General features: G+C 38.7%; 1 protein-coding gene across 1 annotated transcript in view; it reads right to left on the minus strand.

Annotated features, from left to right (window-relative positions):
* The window catches only part of ELOVL7 (ELOVL fatty acid elongase 7), a 32,533-nt gene that overhangs the window by 11,491 nt on the left and 6,185 nt on the right, over window positions 1-14,857 (minus strand). Inside the window, exon 2 of the mRNA XM_042804929.1 lies at window positions 605-698. Coding sequence (XP_042660863.1) covers window positions 605-668 — 64 coding nt within the window. The 5' untranslated portion in view covers window positions 669-698. The remainder of the gene's footprint in view (window positions 1-604; window positions 699-14,857) is intronic.

Consider the following 14,857-nt stretch of genomic DNA (forward strand, 5'->3'; position numbering starts at 1 on the left):
CTTGAGATGTTCTCTGTCATTTTTTGATAAGCATGTAGAACTACAGAACAACAACATTAAAGCAAAGTGCATTTAATATCCTCGTAACAGCTGCAACAAGAGACTAACATGCCTTTTCAAGATAGAACTGTGACAAAGTTAATTTCTCTGAGGATTAATTTCAAGATACTGTAACTTATCAAGTTTTTTATTTCTTTCACTTTGCAAAAGCAAAATACAGTAGCAGCATGCAGCTAGCTCAATTAACTGATAAAATACCATCGTTCAGTAATGAAAAAGAATTCAATCTTTCTATTCAGCAGCACAGGAAAAACAAACTATATATTCAGGCAAGCCAGAAACTCTTACAGAAAAATCACTGTCTGCACTTTTAGTCTGAGATTATACCCATAAGCTAGCTGAGTTTTGCTTTTTTCCTGTTTTAAAATGCAGAAACTGGTCTGTTCTTCATAGTTAATGTCGAGGTAACCTGGCAAGTCTTAGAAACATTTACAGGAAGACAAAGCTACTTTAAAAAAAAATTATAAACAGTACACTCAGAATAGCTATACATTACTATTCAAAATTATTGAAAATTAATAAGTTTCAGATTTAAATGACTCACCAGCATCTTTAATCCATTCATCATACAGTAGTACAGCCTTTGATGTCAGATTGCTAAGGGCCATTTTCACTTGATTAAGATTTTATGATGCTTCCTGCAAGAAAACAAACCAAAACAAAAATATGGATTTTTGTAATTATTAAAATAAAGGTCAGTAAAGTGCTTTGGAAAAGATTTTCAGGAAACAGAATTAAAAAAATATTGAGAGTGCTAACAGAGCACCACATGTGAAATACAGATCAGGGAGCATTAGCTGACCATATTACACTATGCTTGAGCCTCATTTATAGCTGAGCTGTTATGCACAACAATATGATTTTATAATCTCTATATATCAAACAAGGTGATTCTCTGCCATAAAGTGTTATCTCAAGAAACCAGGCTGTGGTTAACCATTACAGTTAAGGGGAAATTATAAATAAAGAGCAGCTGCTTAAATTAATTGTTATTACCATCTCCACCAAAAGTCTACATCACTGATATGTGAAGAAGTTCAGCTTTGCAATAGTTACTACTGAAAAATCTTAATTTTCTAAGAAGTATTTATAAGGTAGGTGTGAAAGAAGAAAGTTGCCAGTATGTCTTCATACTCCTTTTAAATACAATAATTAGCTATGTTATAATTAGTATGCAAACCACACACTGATGAATCAACTGTTTCCACACCTGGATCCTGAAGTGTCATAGTACCACTGGTAACACCATTAACCCGCAAAAATTATCCAGCACATCCAATTTGCATGCAGCCACCACCTACGTACATAAAAATTTTCAAAGAAGTATGCTTATAGGAATACTAATTTTTGCTCCAAAATCAAGTACACATCGGCCCTTTCCTTTCCTCATTCCTCCCAGAAAATACTTTTTAAAAATCTCAACACTTTTGAAGAGCGTCTCTCCCACCGAGTATCTCATTGTGCCATATGATTTCTCTCCATACCCACCCTCCGTGCAACCTTCACATTGTATTCACCTTTCTTAGTCCAGGCTGCAGCATACCCTGATAACTAGCTCCTTTTCCCTGGCTGCCCTTTGGCATCTCCTCCAGTGTAAGCCTGCTGCAGGTTTGGAGAGTCAGTTCTGCCCTCATGATGGTAATTCATCTCTCTCCTCAGATCTCCCCACTATCATCTTCTCATTTGCCTTCACCTTAATACTCCTGAAAAATAGTATCACCCTCATCTCCACTTCTACAAGTTCCTCCTGTTTACTGTCATTTCACTGGAGTTTTTAGGCACCTCAAAGTACACTACACCCACCCTTCATCACAAGATGCGACACAGACAAGCTTGCCTTCAGAGTTCACCCGATCTACCTCTTCCCAATTCTCATTTTGCTACTCATTTGTCTTCATTCTTGCGTGTCTGTCCTGTGCATCTGAACTTCTGAAACTATCGTTAATTTTGTGTTCAGAAAATATTCCCTCTGCAAATCTCAAAAGTCCACATTTTCCAGAAATACCATGCTTCAGCATGAGCATTTCCCAAGCCAATGTCGCTGCCTATATGCTGACCATTTCACATGTCCTGTGTTTATATTACAATGTGTGCTGGGCTGGGATAGAGTTAATTTTCTTCATAGAAGCTTCATGGGGCTATGTTTTAGATTTGTGCTGGAAACTGTTGGTAAGACAGGGATGTTTTTGTTACTACTGAGCAGCACTTACACAGAGCCAAGGCCTTTTCTGCTTCTCACCCCACCCCACCAGTGAGCAGGCTGGGGGTGCACAAGCAGTTGGGAGAGGACACGGCCAGGACAGCTGACCCCAGCTGACCAAATGGATATTCCATACCATATGGCATCATGCTCAGCATATAAAGCTGGGGGGAGAAGAAGAAAGGGGGCCACACGTTCAGAGTTACGATGTTTGTCTTCCCAAGTAACAGTTACACATGTTGGAGCTCAGCTTTCCTGGAGGTGGCTGAGCACCTGTGTGCTGATGGGAAGTAGTGAATTAATTCCTTGCTTTGTTGCACCTGGGTGTGGGGCTTTTGCTTTACCTATTAAACTGCCTTTATCTTAACCCAGGCATTTTCTCACTTTTACTCTTCTGATTTTTCTGTGCGGGGCTTAGTTGCTGGCTGGGGTTCAACTACAACAGTATTTGCTACAAAGCTCTATATTTATAAAGGTGCTGGCAAAATCAGAAGCAGAGGATATCCTTTTCTAATGGGAACTCAAGTAATCCTCTTACTTTTGCCAGTAGCAATCACATGAGAGAAAAAACTTTAAGGTTAGAAACAAATTATAAATATCCCTGCCATCTTGTTCCATGAGCCAAACTATGGATGATATCAAACATACATAAACCCAACACTGTCTTGAACACCAAGTACTTCAGACTGCCTGACTGACAGGCAACTCAACTGTAAATAACAGGTGCTGTGGGGAAGTGTTAAAAATCTGTATTTTGTAAGTAATTATTTTATTAGACTGATTACAGTAAGTCATCCTTAAAATTCAGTATTCTTTCCATTTCAGACTCAGAAGAACAGTCTATCAAGAGACAAAGCATGGCAAACAAGGTACCTTGTTCAGTGGTTATAACAATATTCTACCAAAGCCTACAGACACCTTGTGCACAGCATGGCTCAGTATTTCAAAAAACATACACACTGAACACAAATAATCACATTATATTTAATGAGTTCTTCAATGAGAAAAATAGTTCACTGATTTAACTGCCAGACAGTTTCCCTGCTCTCATCCTGATGAGCACGTTACTGGAACTCAGACTGGCTAGCTCAACATGCTGACCAAAACCTCAGTTAAACATGTAACCTACTGCTTCAAAACGTGCTCTCAAAAAATCCAGAAAATTCTGTGGATGCTGGCTCAAAATGAATTGCCATTTATTATGGGCTTGGGGGTGTTGATTGACTTCTCCTCCCTCTTACAGTGAAAACCTCTCGTCCTGACAACTGCAACCTCAGAAATAAACAATTCTTTACATTTATTCACTTGACTTGTTAACAACACTTTAATTTTGTATTAGGACTCAGACAAACATGCTGTTGGTGTATTTTTAAATAGCAACTCCTATGCCTGTTACGCACTGAGACCAAATAAAACAAAGCTTTTTATTTGGAACCAGACTATTTCCAATAGATTGCATCTGCTCATAGTAGAAAGGCAGTAGATGAAAACAGCAAATCCTCAAATTTCCCAGCTCTCGCCATACTGATGGAGAGGTATTTGTCCTGCCTCTCCTGTTCCTAGCACTTGCAGCTCCCTTTAAAATATTTCACAAGAGCTAAAGACAGCAGAGGCTCTTAGCTCTCAAAGTTTCTTTTCTGTTCATAACCAAGCAAACAAGATACAACTCCACAGCAGTTCCTAAACTTATTATGAAAAGTTTTTGCAGTTTAGCTACTGTCCTGAGAGAAGGATGTACCAGCCAGAGAACAGCCATAGCCTTACCACACAGAGATACTGTCTAATCAATTACTCTGAATCTGAGGGTAAGCAAAGTACAGTAAGTTAAAACTATTTTAAGAGTAGGAGTAATGTGTACAAGAAACAGTGCTGTTCAGAACTTTTCTACAGATAAAATTTATTCAAAATCAACTTTCATATATAACCCTACCACTTTACTATCAAATGTGCTTTACAATTCCACTTATGTTCTTAACTAGCTACCTAGTTTTCCTTTGCAAGTTTATTTCTATGAACAATTGTTTGCATTAATATTAGGCTTTCAGGAATTTTTGTTTGTTAACTATCTACAAGTTGGGTTAATGGCAGCATGGAAGGTATTTTGTCTTATCCTGTTACACTTACTTCACACATAAATTAATACATACTGATAAATAATATGATCAAGGCTTACTTTAAAACAAAACAAAACAAAACAAAAAAAAAAAAAAAAAAGAAGAGTAGAAGAAACCCATATACGCACACACAAGATAAACAACTAGCTTGTGCTTTGGCAAAAAAAAAAAGCAAAACAAAACAAAACAAACATTTTTGAAAGATTGCTTTTTTACAGTACAACTCTGTTCTTAAGAAGTAACCTGATAACTCTTTGACCATAACACCATCTTCCATAATATCTGGCAGCTTTGAAATCTACCAAACTCATCCTCTAAGTATGAGACTGGAAATATTTGGCCCGAGGGGACAAAGACTTTGGGACAGAGAAGACCATTTGTTAAACATGCAACTTTAGTTCTGCATGCTGTAAACTCATCTGCACATTAAGAATTTGTATAGCCAGTTCAGTCAGAAAAATATACATTGAGTTTACATACCTGCTAATCTACTTACAGAACCAGCACATTAGTACTTTTGTTTCCAATGTTCTACTTTCTGCTTGTAACAAAATTTAACTAAAATGCACTAACAGTAGGGAATTTTCTTTTTCAAATACAATGTCTTGATTGTAGTAAGCTCTCTCAAAATTAGGGAAGTCACACTGTCAGACTCATTTTCAAAATTAGGTTATTTAAAATGACATATTGGAAGTAATTTACATGAACTTTAAAAAATGTAGTCATTTAAATTCAGTCTGCCCAGATTGAAAAGTTCTAAAGAATAGAGGCAGTCCTCTCAATCAATTGTATTCACAAAATAAGCACTGAAATTACCTCAAAAACATGTGCAAGGTTCTCAGCTCTTGGAAATAACTGCTTTTTTTTTTTTTTTTTTTTTTTTTATCTTTTTATTCAAAAATGTCAGTGGAAGTAATACTGTGCACCTAGGTTCAAGCCAGATGCACTAATACAATTTCTGAAGACATCTTTAAACAAACGTGTCTTCACCATTACAAAAATAGGGAGTGTAAGTGAGGAAAAGGAAGGAAAGCGCTGTGTTAATAGACCAAAGTAATTTGCTGGCCTCTGGTCCCCTGCAGCTCAGCAGACAGATGAATTAAGCCACCAACTGCAGCTGAGTTAAGGCATACAGCTTGGCAGAACCAGTTTGCAGTTGGACCATTACTTTTACTTGAAGAGGCAAAGGTAGATAAGATCATTTACACTAGCCAAAAAAATGCCACAAATACCACAGCAAACCATATAAGAATACCTCATGATGACGAGTCATAGGTAATAAGTTGTTGGAAGTGTTCAAATTTGGTTAGCAGACAAAACTGTTAGTGATTATTGTAATGGGAATTACTGGTATGCCTCAAACATTCCTTATTTTTAAATGAGAACAAGAAGTTTCTCACATTCCTTTGCTTAACCCACATGAAAGATATTTGCCATTCCTGATGCTCATTTATTCCCCCACATAGTTTTTAAATGCTAAAACAGATATCGAGATCTGGTTTTAAATAGTAATTTTACAAGAAGTGTATTATATTGATGGCTACTGAACAAAACAAGCAACAAAAGCACTTGACAGAAAACCAAGCAAAATGAAACAATCTCATGTAAGCTCTGTCACATCAGAAAACTAGTTCTAAAACTCAGTGGGAACTTAAAACACTTAAAGTTAAGAATTTTCATTAGTGTGCAAAGATAATTATTAGAAAGATAGACTAGCTACTTTTACAGGGGCTCCTTAGTAAAATGCTGGAGAATATGTCAATACAGTACAAACTTCAGTGGGATAATTTCCACCCAAGATAGATCCCAAAAGCACAGGTTCTGGAGCATCATCCCCTGGCCTAACAAGCAGGTAATGATGGGGGGACCCTCCACTCTGTAGAGCCCGCTGAAAGATGGGGACAGCCTGCAGAAAACACTGACCCATGCAGGTCTGATTCCAAAATGATAGCTTGGGAAATGACAGTAATACTGTCTCACATATTGAGGCACAATTATAAAAGTTTCATGTTTCAGAATCACTTGGTATACTGTTCTTAATTCTGCTCTTGAACTTCAGAAGGTAATTAAATTAACATGTTTCACAGATGGTATCTTAAACTTTACCTGGGAAATACTGGCTCTGCCCTTCCTATTTCCCAAGGCTGTGTGCTTACATAATTGCAGTTATTTTAACTACATTACTCCCTTATGCCACATGGCAAGTACAAACTGCTTATTGCATTAGATGGATTACTCACCTATGTTCTGCAACAAAGCTTTAAATTTTAGCTGGGTGTCGCCTGTTGTTATGGATTTCCCTGAGAGAAGTTTCCATCATCTTCCCCATCCTTTATGCCTCTCACCCACCCATCCCATTTTTTGAAAGATTCATCTCACAGGCAAGTTGGCTACATCCTGCTTAGCACTAGATGGCCTTTCCTTTATTTGATAATATTCCTTGTAAACACTGTTCCTGTTAGATGTCAGTTCTGCCCAAGTGAGTGACAGAAGGCAGGCAAGGCAACTCTATGCAACAGAGGAACTTTGAGAAATTTCCAAGTTTTAAGAGATGTTTTAGTTAGTTGGTGCTTTGATTAAGTGTCAAACTTTGTCTTTGAAGCCAGTCCATTTTAAAACACAAATCCTAATTCCTTAGAGTGCATCAACACTCTCTGCATGTGTGTTTTAGAGTAGACACTGGGGAGAAAATAGCTAATTTCAAAATAAATATAAATTCCTTTTTAAAAAGTGGACATCCTAAAAACAGATGTAAGAAGGTTAGAAACTATAATAGAACGTTCACTTGTAAAATTCCCCATTGGCAGTATTCAGTAAGAGATCCAATACTTACTCCATGTAGTCACTCCTACTTAATTATTTACACAGTACCTCTCTATTTAATGCTTTGCTTTTTAAACTAGCAACAAATCTGTTGTTCACCAACATGAATAAAGTAGTCTGTAAGCAGCAGAACTACTGAAAACATGTTTCATTTCAATTACACTTCAGACTGGTTTTCTGCCAGACTAATGAATTTCCTATTCTGATGCTGTATAAAATAAAGATCAATTTGTATTTCCTTCCACACCTACCTATAAACTGTTAAAAGAACTGATACTGCAAACTTCACAGCAAGGTTGAACACAGGCAACAGGCACAGAAAAGCCCCTTTCTATGGGAACTCTTTCAGGGGTACAGCCCTGTTTTGGCATTCTCCTGATCCACATACACTGATCCAATCACCAGTGATGGCTGAATGGGGAAGCCCCAGCGTGCAGTCCCACACCATCACTGCTGACAGGTCTGGTCCTCAGGCAGCTGCAGGATAAGTCACAGCAGCTCACTGACCCAACTGAAAGCTTAGTCTTTTGGGCAAAAATAATTTTTCAGTCAACTCAGACCTGAAAGGCTGAAGTGGCTTGTGCAAAGCAAACACTGAGACACACAAATTGGGATGCCACAGGCAGGGAGGAAGGTGGGAGTAGCAGCCCTGCCATAGATTCCTTTAAGCTGATAGTGAAATGATGTAGGGAAGACACAGGATCATCACATCTAGTCCTGCATACTCATAGACAACCATCAAGAAGTTCACACACTGCTCCTCAAAGTCATCACTCAGTCCATCGAAAGCCACAAGGGACACTGCAACACAAGAACCGAAACTACAAAATCTACATTGTGCTACAGTAAGGCAGGAAAAGATCTGACATTGCCAATATCTTAAACGCATCACCTGGAGTTGCAGTGATGCATGTGAAAGTGATCCTAGGGACTAATGACCCACATTGTAGAAAGACACATCAAGTCCAAACAGTCCCTGCAATCACAGTCTGGAAGGGAGTTTCTTTACAAGTCTGAACCCAGTTATCAGTTTAACTCAAGTATGAGAAAGACTTCAGGCAGGCCCCTGAAAAGATTCCCAGTTTCACTTGGGAAGTGAACACCATGGACATCAGCGTATCTTCCCCAGCTTTTTTCTCCACATACTTCCAATGTTTCAGAGACAGGCAAAAACATAAGCAGGGAGAAAAGCTCCTAGCACTTTAACTTATCATGGCTCCCCGGCCTTTACCAAAAACTCTTTACCTGAGCATTTGCATGTCAGCTGCCCCGCAGACAACTAGTCTTACCTGCCTACTCCTCTGCTGCCGTAAGTGGCTCCCGCACCCATCTTAGGACAGAAGCTCTTCTCGTTGGTCCTCCCGTGCACAACTTGCACTTGGCTCCTTTAAGTTTGATTATGGATCAGTGATGCCAGCTCACCTAGCCCTGCCTACATGGCGAGCCCTGTGGCACATACTGCACATACAACTTCCACCTAAGAGTGAAAATAAAGTTCACTTATGATGTAATTATTTTTATTAATGCAACCTGACTTCCATTATGATATATCATTACCCTTATCAAAGATTTCTGGACAAGGTTTGACTTAGTAATTGGGCCATATCCGACTCAGGTTAATCTCCTCCTTATCCAAAGGACTTAACAGATTCTCGTTGTTTCTCTTGCTAATTATGTAACTATAAAACTTTCTGCAGCATTTCAATTTTTCTTTCAAGACCAGATCAACTAAACTTTGGGTCACTCTAAACAGGCTTTCACAAAGCAAGAACCAGGGGCTAGACAGCAATAACACAATTGAGTATTTTTAGCTGTGCTACACAATCACACTAGCTCATGCACCCAGTGCTCCTGCTCATTTCTCTACAAGCCAACATCTCTGTAACATGCCGAACTTTTGTGCATTCTGTTTATTTTCATCTACAGTAAAGAAAGTTCTGACAAATACATGTAAGAATTATTTACAGCTGTGGTGTTTCTAAAGTGCATACACATCATTAGTAACCAAGCAAACCAGAATAAGAAATTCTGTACTGAACTAGAGGGGAAAGGAGTAGTATTTACCTACACTGCTAAGATCGCACAGCCTGAGTTTTTTAACCCGCATATGAAGTACATTATTTTTCAGACACTATTTATAGGTAAGCTCTAAAAAGGTAGAGGGAGTACAAGTGCTAACTGAATACTTTGAATGGAAGGTATCAAAGAAGTTTTCATTTTATAAAACTAAAAATGAAGAGGCTTTGTGGACACATCCACAATATAGGACTAGTGACATTTAATTTCTTATTGTGGTGATGAAGATTGCTTCTTTTGAGTACACACTGCAGTTATTTGAATGCTTTAGTAAGACTCTTCAACTCTTTTTAAAGTGAAGCACATCGAATGCATATAAGAGCATCCTCATATCAGTTATCAATACATTCCCAACACACCTGACAAAGGGCAGGACACAAGTAAAACAGACTTAGCTAACACTGTCAAGATTTGTGACCAGTCTAAAGATCTCCCTCCTTCTTCTCTGTTATACCATTACCTGAAGTCTGTATCATTCTTGAACCTCCAGGTAGGATGGCTTAGATTTGACTCTGGTTATGAGTACTATTGCTCGCATCTACCTGCCTGATTAAACTTACTCACATCAAAATATGAGAAGGGACATTATGTGGGACCATCCCTTTCCTTCTGCAGCAAGATGAGTCACTGAGTTGTCTCTATTATATCATCTATCCTCATTAACAGTTAAGAGTTAATGCATATCAGTTAACTGCATATGATAATATCATACATCCGATTAATTACAATAGAAGCTGTTTGCTACCAAGGACTGGTAAAGAACTTTGTGTTTACCCATCACTTAACAGAGTAATGACATAAATTGCTATTAGTCATAGTGGGGGACACTCCATGAAGCTAAACAAAAAGAGGAATGCAGTCAAGCCTCAGCTTCCAGAGAAGACCCCTTAAAACAAATGGGAACAAGACTTGTTACGCAGGTAACATCTTGCTAATCTAGTCAGTACCAATGGAAAAAAAAAAGAAGACAAGCCTCCTTATTTCCAAAGACATCCTGTAACCAAGAAATCAATAGCAATGTACCTGTAGCTATTCAGCACTAGAGAAAAATACAGAAAAATTAAACCACAAATTTCCAACTGCAGTAGAAAAAGACAGGACAGTGATGTCTTCTGTAACATGAAAGTACTTCAGAGATGACTCTCACAGGAAAGGGAGATAAAAAAAATGTATGCAATTACCTTAAGAACACAATATTCACCTTAAGAAAGAAGAGGTGAGCAAGTGAAAAATCTTCATCATTACCAAAGGAACAAGTATTTTTTATAGGCACATCTTGGTTATAGCATACACTCAACTCAGCTACTGCCACTGTAGTTGTTGTGGCAAAATGACATTGCAAAGTCAATGTAATTTTATGGAACTTTTATTGCACCAGCTGTAATCTTGCTGGGTTCAGAATGTTAGTAAGTAGTAACACTGATAACACCTGCGTGGAGTTGCAACATACTATTTTGTTCACTCTTTAATGCAGCAACTTACAAAAGCTGAACTGCTCCCACACCACCCTCTCATGCTGACGTTGGCTAGTTTCCTTTACCATTGTTTCCCACCGCCTTGCACTTGCCCAATCTACCCACCCTCTGGGTCCTAGGCTGATATCATAGGCAGCAACATAATGCATTCCTTCTGCTCCCATTTTGCTTGCATTGCATTAGGCAGGCATCAATTTTAAGGTTACCTGACCTAGAACTGACACCTTCCCTTCCCTCCCCCACCTTTTTTTTTACGCTACAATGCAGCATGGCAGACATGCTGTTGAGCACTGTAAACATCAGCAACTGCATCCTTCCTAGGAGACTCTTCCAAAAGAAAGCTGGAACCAGCTGTGCCCACACCTTCTGCAATGACCCACACAACCCAACCATGAACCTTGGGAAGTGTGATGCCAGCAGCGGCTGCACAGCAACAGGCAATGGCAGACCTTTAGGGTGACAACAGTAATTTTAAAGGAAATCCGTGCTAAGTGTGTTTTTAAACTAAAGTCTCAGAACACTCCCCCTATGCAAGGAAGAATGCTGATGGTATCATTAAAAAAGGCTACTGCTCCCAAGTTTAGTCTTGGCACATCAACTACTGTTGTGAATGTGCTTTTTGGGGTGCTCCAGAAAGCAACTACACGGCCACATCCTAAATCTTTCCAGTTCGGAGCTGGTAATTTGTACAGCTGCAGTTGGATGTTCCAAATCACAGAGGGATATGCAATGAGATATAAAGGCCTTAGGTTTGGGGGTTTCTTGTTGTTGTTTAAATCAACATTCTTCAGTATGATGAAAGGTCTAGTTAACCGCTACAAAACATATTTGTGAGTACTAGTGTCAGGCAACCCAGGAAGGCATAATATACCATTGTTTGCAGACTCAGGCCTCTCAGCTAAAACAACTACACACAAAAGAACATGAATGGACTTCTAATTTCTCTTGACACACCTGTTTTTCCTCCTGCATCCCAAAGAAGATCTCCACTTAAAGAGAAATAATTAATTTATAATTGACCAGTTACTGCAGAAGTGAAATAAAGTTTCAGAAATGGAGATGAAGTGGAAAAGCCAGCTGTTTCCCAGTAAGTGCCTGTTGTACTCTGTATTCAAGTGAGGAATCACAGAGGGACAGAGTACATGGCAAAGAGGCATCTGAAGGAAATGACCCTGTAGACTCATTTTGTAGTCAAAGCCACTTGTCAAGGTTGCATTGTGCTGATACTTTGAGTCCAGGGATGAATGCATGGAAATTAGTATATTATAAAACCCTATTTCATTCTGAGTAAGTTTTTGGGTACCACTCAAGACATCCTCAATGCTGTTTACACTACTTTATGGTCAATAACTTTCCACAGCACCTTTCCCTTTTGAGGTCCCTGCACCCCATGGAGGGTTATCCAGTTTGACGGAGGTTGGGCACAAAGTGTGAACACAAGAATGGAAGCAACTTGGCTTCGACTCAGTACTAACAGCAGTTCCAGAAACACTCTTTTCCACTTGCTGTGCAGGTACCCTTCTAAGGTGTTCAGAAGTGCTGGACTTCCAAAGGGTTGCCATGGAAGCCCTGGGGGTCAGAACTCAACAAATAGTATGGAATAGGAACATTCATAGCTGCTTATAAGGATCAGAGAGAGGAAATATCCAGTCAAGGTGACTCGGAGCAGTCAAAGGCCTATGGAGACAAAGGAAAAAGGTTGCTCCAAGGGCAAAGCAATGCTGCATGTGACAGTATTCAGATGACACCCTAACCTCAAAATCTTATATGAAAACAAGCTCTCTTTCGCCTAAAAACATTAACTGGCTTGATTAGCAAAAGTGTCCTACAACATTTTTTAAACCAGGACTTGCTATAAAAATCCAACTTTAAAAATGTATCAGTCCTTTGTTTGATTTCCAAGCAATAAACATGCAAGAGTTTGCGTAACACAAAATGCAAAGCGGAGGCTGATATTATGGGCAAAACATATTAATGACATTACACAGCTGTGAAGGTTTACTTCTGCTCTAGATCTAGTTAGCTAGACCTTAGTTCCTTTGTTCATCGGAATTTTTAAAATTCAATTATTTTGCACTTCCAAGATGCTCAAGAATAGTGTATAAAGCAACATTATGCAGGCTGTGAGTTTGTAACAGTGGACCTTTTTAAAATCAGCTTAAAACACCAAATGATAACTTCACAAAAGAACAGAATTAAACACCACATTAATGCACAGGTTTAATCACAGGTATGTTGTAAGGATTTTCCATCTTCTATCAGTATTTTCCACTACTACTGCAGAATGTAGTTTATACCATCTTTCTGAGCATTCAGAGAGCACCCAGGATCACAAGACGTCTCTGCAGTTTAAAACACATCTCAGCCAGACAGCATGTAGGGATGAACCATCCACATCTGGTCAAATCAACTGCATTTATTTTTTCCTCTTTCCAATCCTGAAAGATTGCCAAATACAAATAGCTAAAAAAAAAAAAAAAAAAAAAAAAAAAGTATCACATCAGCAAAGTGCATTAGGCAATGGATGTGCTACATCAGAATAACACAGGAGACAAAACTACTTCCAGAATAGAAGCTTGGCAAGCAGAAGAGTACTCAGCCTAATATTAATGTTCTTGTAAAACACCAGTATACAAGGAACAGACAAGTGTCTAATAGTCTACTCAGCATGCAACAGCAGTAAAAAGGAAGAAAACTGGACTGTCTCCAGTACAAAGAAAGATTAGGCTTATATATAACTATGCATTTAAGTTGTCAAAAAAAGTCTTAGATAGCATTTTTCATATAAAGGTTTCAGTGCTTTGCATAAGAGGTCAGTGTGTTTGGTTTACTCTTCGTATGGAGCACTCACTCACCAGAGAAAAAGGGGCAACTCTTCCATTAGTTAGCACAGCAAAGCTGTAAACAAAACCAAAGTGTTGGGTGCCAGTTCAATATTCCAGTTACTATGCAAAACTACCAGGCCACACACCACTTTCTGAACCTGAAGCAACACTGCAGCTCTCATCACTCGAGCAGGTTTCTAAGCACAGTGGTTTGTCTCCACTTTTTCTCTTCCACCTCACTTCAGGATTATTTTTTTGTTCACACTCAAACCAAGGAATTTGCTTTCACCCACACTCACCGTCTTCCAAATACATTATATAGCTGCACGTTCATCCAACTGACTATATCAAAAAAGCATGATGCTTTCCCACTGACTAGAATGGAGAACTGGACCTCTTCCTACTGCTGCTGTCTCAACAAGTGAGCCAAGGTCATATAATTTCACCATCTGTAAAAGCAGCTCTCCTGCTTATCACAAAAGTCTTTCTAGGCTCAGTTAAGTTTTACCCCATGCACCAGCATGAGGTGAAAGCAACCAATTGCATGCAATCGCGCTTCACAAAGTTATGTGTAAAGTCTCTCAGGATAAAAGCATAAACACCAAACTAGATAATTTCCACAGCTCCAGAAGCAATTTCCCAATCCCATACTTTTAAATGTAGCTCAAATGGGGTATCTAAGATATTCAGTTTTAAAATACAGTAGCAGTCTAATTTCAACAGATTGGGAAAAGCTCCAGATCAAATCAGAGCTCAGCATGGCCCTGTCCATGTTCAGGAACCTTTTTTTTGCAACTTTCAGATAAGCCTCCCTAATTGATTAAGTGGACCACTTCAGTTTATGATAAGCAGTTTCAGGATAATATGAAGTTCACTTGGGGGATTTTTCACCCCACAAGGTTTCAAACACTATTAAAGGACTTACTAAAGGGAGACACAGAGACATCTATGTTTTGCACTACGTTTCACACTCCCTCCTTCCAACCTTCTTCCTCCTCCAAAATTTCAGTCATATTCAATGTTAGTAGCTAAAATGAGTGGATTTCCTGGACACCAGCACTATGCATAAAGCTATTTACAGACTTGCCTTACAGTTTTATCACTTCTTCATGTAAAACCAAACTCAAGCAGACTTCTCTTTAACAACCTAAAATGGTAGAGAACAAAAGGTGCTACAAAAACAAGGTTATCAGCAGAATAATAGTCATGCAAGTGATCAAAGGAATTGATATTTGTAACAAAGTTCTGAGGAATACAACTTGCAAGTAGTTTTGTGAAAAGTTC

Source organism: Tyto alba, unplaced genomic scaffold, assembly GCF_018691265.1.
Source record: "Tyto alba isolate M040663 unplaced genomic scaffold, T.alba_DEE_v4.0 Super-Scaffold_42, whole genome shotgun sequence".
In the NCBI taxonomy this organism is placed as follows: Eukaryota; Metazoa; Chordata; class Aves; order Strigiformes; family Tytonidae; genus Tyto; species Tyto alba.